This window comes from Merops nubicus, unplaced genomic scaffold (assembly GCF_000691845.1).
Source record: "Merops nubicus isolate BGI_N331 unplaced genomic scaffold, ASM69184v1 scaffold49392, whole genome shotgun sequence".
In the NCBI taxonomy this organism is placed as follows: Eukaryota; Metazoa; Chordata; class Aves; order Coraciiformes; family Meropidae; genus Merops; species Merops nubicus.
The window spans coordinates 314-5,525 of NW_008595218.1; the positions used below are offsets into that span (position 1 = coordinate 314).

General features: G+C 40.8%; 1 protein-coding gene across 1 annotated transcript in view; it reads left to right on the forward strand.

Annotated features, from left to right (window-relative positions):
- Positions 1-2,954, forward strand: part of FABP7 (fatty acid binding protein 7, brain) — a 3,261-nt gene extending 307 nt beyond the window's left edge. The window contains exons 2-4 of the mRNA XM_008935974.1: positions 416-588; positions 1,229-1,330; positions 2,587-2,954. Of these exons, the coding sequence (XP_008934222.1) occupies positions 416-588; positions 1,229-1,330; positions 2,587-2,637 (326 nt within the window). The 3' untranslated portion in view covers positions 2,638-2,954. The remainder of the gene's footprint in view (positions 1-415; positions 589-1,228; positions 1,331-2,586) is intronic.
- Positions 2,955-5,212: the final 2,258 nt, after the last annotated feature.

The following is a 5,212-nucleotide window of genomic DNA, read 5'->3' on the forward strand; positions in this document are numbered from 1 at the left end:
CTGGGAGAGGCTCCGGGAGATGCCCCCAGCTTGGGGACAGCTTATGAAAGAAGGGCAAATGCTGCAAATGCAAGCAGATAAACTGGAAACAAAAACAAAGAAGAAATTATTGTGTCGGAATGATAAGGAGCTGAAATCGAGAGCAGCAAAAGCGATCGCACCCGATCTTGGTGCTGCTGAGCGCGGTTCCTTGTCACGTTGCGCGGAGGTAGGGGAAGATGCGGGGCTACATCTGTGTGGGTGGAGTACCTGTGGATACTTTACGTGTAAGGGCAGAAGCGAAGCAGAAAGTGGCATTTCACTGTAACAGCTTAAAGCTGTAGAGCGGGGGAAGAGATTTCAGTTCCTCAGTGTGTGGCAAAAACGACGTGAAAACCCGAACGTCTGATGGATTTCTCTTCCCTTGATGGTCTAGGAGTGGGATTTGCAACACGGCAGGTGGGGAATGTGACTAAACCCACCGTGATTATCAGCACAGAGGGGGACAAAGTAGTGATCAGGACTCAAAGCACTTTCAAAAACACAGAAATCAGCTTTAAGCTCGGAGAGGAATTTGATGAAACTACCCCCGATGACAGAAACTGCAAAGTAAGTGAACTCCCGGGCTATCAAGTGGCTTCTTTCTTCTCTTCTTCCTCCCCGCCCCACCCCTGAGGCTCTGTCTTTGGTAGGGTGAAAGGAAAAAAATGTAACTTCTGCTGCCGCCAGTTGTAACACTGTGAAGGACAGGAGGAAAAAAGACAAGATTTCATCTTACTTGCCTGCTTATGCCATGTCTTATCTGAAGCAATGCATCACATCACATCACCACCCCCCTGTCTGCCTTCCAGTGCTGAAGAACTGTTAGCTGCCCATTTTTCAGTCCAATATCATTTGGCGTAAGTTTTTCCAGTCAAAATGGGGAAATGCTGCCTTCACTGAATCTTTGGGGGCTTAACATAAACATTATCCCAAAGCACAGCCAAAACAGTAGTTCTTGTGAGACTGGAACTCAAAGGAAACAACTTTTTTTTCATCCTCTGACACAAATAAGAATTGTATAGAGTTCATGCTTAAAATAAGGATGACTCATGGGCTTGGCTTTAAAATGGCTGGGACTACTTTATCATTCTAGATCCACATCCATCTATTGAAGGGAGTTCAATAGAATAGTGCAGGCAGAATGTGTGAGCAGAATCCCAAATGCCCCAAATAAATGAATGTCTTTGTGTTTTGTGGTATCTCACAGTCAGTTGTGACCCTGGATGGAGACAAACTAGTGCACGTACAGAAGTGGGATGGCAAAGAGACAAACTTTGTGAGGGAAATAAAGGATGGCAAAATGGTAATGGTAAGTATAGAGCTCAGTGAGCACTGAGATATGCTGCTAGCACTTCTCACATAATTTATCTCAAGTTTATGAATGGATAGTGTTACTTACACACAAACCCTTAAAATAATTGGTGATGAAAGCTAGCAGAGATTTTTCAAATATTTGTTTTGTTTTGTGTCATGTTTTAGTGACAACTAAGAAATTACCAGTGGTTTTAGGTTGGCCAGCCTGTGGATTTCTAGAGTTTTTTTCAAGTTTGTGTAAATGCTCAAGCAAAAAAAAAAAAAAGTCCTGGTGAATCAGAAAAGATACAAAGTTCTTGATTATATTGGCAGTGATCTACTGCAGTGCTAATTTAGATTTCTTTTAAAACCTTCTTTTATATATGCATGCATAACTAATATTTATTTATACAGAACAAATATTTCCCTAGGAAAATAAAATTGCAATATTGCAAGGAGTAGTAGCATTTTCATATTTAATAGGAGGAATAAATACTTTTATTATCTTGTTAAAAACCACGATAAACAACAATTGTGTGAAGAAAAGTATTTTTCAAATTCTTTTCCTGACTTTTCAGGAACAGGAGTATGGGGTGAATAAATAGCCTAAGTTACTATACCTGATATCCAGGGTGGCACTTCTTACGCTCATTTTTGGCACAGAGATGTGATTTTCCAAGCCTCAAACCTCTTCAGCTATACTAATCTATGACTTGGTTGTTGGAGAAGACTAGTTAGCTTGTTTTCTAACAAGATTGTGTCTGTATGGATGGAGACTTCCAAATAATTGTTTCCTCAAAGTGTACAGTCAGTGCAACACAATATGACAAGCAATTCCAGGGAAAACACATGCTTTGTTTTTTGGGAAAGAGCTACACACACATACAGAAAAACCTTTTTCTTTGGAATTGGAACATGGTGAAATGCCCCGTTCCACTTCAGGAAATACCTCAAGAACACACACACTGACATTATTGTTCTGCATAACTGCAGCAATTAAAATATTTGGTACTTCTAGCTACATAAGTGCACAGAATGCATTTATTTGACTACAAAGTCCTCCTTAAGTATATGTGTAATACTATAGAATACTGGTGTAGAGGACTTGGATTTTTAGACTGCCCATCTATAAATTTTTTTTTTTAGATTTTTTTTTTATAAATTGCATAATGTAAACCAGCCTTTCTCTAGCAAGGACTTCTTACTATGTGTTAAGTCATTACAGAAAATGGTCCAGCATCTAACGTGCCTGTCTTCTCCTTGGACTTGCAGACTCTCACTTTTGGTGATGTGGTTGCCGTTCGCCACTACGAGAAAGCGTAGAGTTTACCTGAGATGTGACTTCTGCTGGATGGATTCATGTGCCGTCCATGATCCCACATAGCTAAAATGCACATTTCTGGCATGGGAGGTTAATAAAGAGTTTTTTAGGCGGTGTTTTGTTTTGTTTTGTTTTGTTTTTTAAAGAAACCTTTCTGCCATCAAATTGGCAAGCTTGTGTTGTATAGTGGAACAGTTTAAACTTGGCATTAAATTTCTGAAACACTCACCTCTCTTTTTTTTCACAGTAAATGGAACATATTTGAATTGCTTTTTGGAATGCAGATCAAACAGAAATTAAAAAGTTTTTTAAACCTGTGCTCCTTTTGCATTTAATCAGCTAATATTGCAGTGTTCTGGACAGAGTTGTTCAAAGTTCCTTTCTGAATTGAACAGGAATGTACGTGGCACACAGTGCGCAGCAGCAGCAGTAGCCTCTCTGTGTGGTATGGCATACATGGGAAATGAAAAATTGCCTTCACAGGAAATCTAAAGCCCCCGTCTTCATACATGAAGACAGAGAAGTGAGAGGCTCAAGCCACTTTTGGCTCCTCTCTTTGCTGGGAACTTGTTATCCAGTGCATGCTGAGGTCAACAGATAGCTTTTGATGTCAGGGGGGATCCTGTAGTCTTGGTTTTAATAGTTATGACAGTTATTCATTTGGCGGTTTCTTTGTGCTAATAGACAAAAGATTCAAGTGAATCAAAATGCAAAGAATTGAAGTGTTTCACAGGGCTGGAGGAAAGGACCAAGATGGTAAAGTTCAAGACTGGGGGAACCTAAAGTACAAAGCTTATCTTTCATCAGTCTCCACAGGGGTGGGAGGAAAACAAAAGGAAAGCAGTACAAGACAAACCTTCTGAGATTCTCCCTGAGCTGTAGTTTCATAGCTAGTATGTACATGAGATTAAAATTTGCACTGTGAGCCATTTAAAATAAAATAGTGCTTTAAAGAGATAAATTAAAGCCTTATTCCTGAAGAATACTCCCCTGAAAGACCAGGGTGGGAAAAGCTACTTTATGCTTCAGTTTATTTAGTAAAATTGAAACAGGTTCCTGACAGCATAGAGATTGTTTGGGGAGCCCATGTTTTCTGACACAGACTCAGTGGACCACACTGAAGTGTAGCTACCTACAACCTTTCAGACTAAGGCAGAGCTGAGCTGTGGCTTTGGCTGGTCAGTGTGGTTTAGCCTGGGAGCGTGTGGCTGCAGAGGGAGATGCTGGGGAAGCTCCTTGCCCAACTTCCTGGGCCTAATACTGCACTGTGCTGTCCTTCAGATCTGCTACCTGGAGTTGTGGGAAGTGGGTTCTCGCTTCCCTGGATAGCTTGGGTAGCTCATCTCGCTGATCTGAAAAAAGTTTAGACACAACTGTGGCATCTAACCAACACAAATAAAAGATTTAATGTTAGCTTTACTTTTTCACAAAACAGCTGCCCAAAAGGAACATCCAAGTCAGCTTCCTCTTGTGCGGAACACTAAAAATCCTTATTATGAACTATTATAAATATATTTTACTTGGTGGATATTGATAATTTTTAAAGTTTGAGAGCTAGCTTTTTTCATTAGAGACATTAAAAGCAGAACTTGTTCCAGTGGTATGCGGAGCTGCAGTCTCTGTTTTGGGCTGATCCAGCTGCTGTAGTGCAAATTCTGTTTAAACAGCATCTTCTGCCCTTTGGGTTTGTTAGTTCATTTAATCCCCACCTTCAGTACCTAATACAGCAGTTGCCTGCCTCCACTCTGTTGCTGCCTGTGCACTCATCACATGACTGTCCACTCCTCAGAAAGGTGGAAGCAGCTGCTTTTCCTTCGTCACTGTGGAAAACAGACTTGGGTCACCAGTTACTGCCATTCATCTTCACAATATGTGGAGTGGTAAATTTTAAAAATAAGGTTTTTATTACATATAAAGAAAGGAGTGCAGAGACAGATTGTCAAGACTTGGTTTACAAATGACCCCTGAGTGGTAAATATTTTACATTACAATCACTTTTAAACAAAGGCTACTTTATGTTCGGTAAGTCACATGAAACCACCATAAAGCTTACTGAAGTCTTTTGCTATTTTAAAGATAAACCATGTCAAATTACATAATGGAGAGAAGAGGGAAGAAGTGGTGCTTGTGGCACTGCTCAGGGGATTGGTAAAGTGAGGGAAACGCACAGAAAGGGAACTTCCAGCTGCTGGTAAAGCAGTTTTGCAAAGCACTGGAAAGCCGAACTGCACAGTGAACAGCAGGACATTTGGGGCCAGCTATGGGATTTGTCACAACATTCTTCTGCTCGGCTCCTAAGCCTGACACGGGGTAGTCTTCCTCACTAGAAACTACTCCGATTTCAGCAATAAACAGGAGCTTTGCTACCACACTGGCTTAGCAACGGAGACCCATCTTTACAGTACACCTCAGTGTTTTCCTTAAATTGCATTAAAGGTGTACTTGACAGCATATTTTATCTACTTTTTTAAAAAAAAATTAAAGCATGTTAAGTAACCAGGATCTTTTACGTGTACACAGTGAGGAAACCTTCCTTCCAAAAGCAGCTCGAAGCTCCCGTGAGGCATCGGAGCGCCT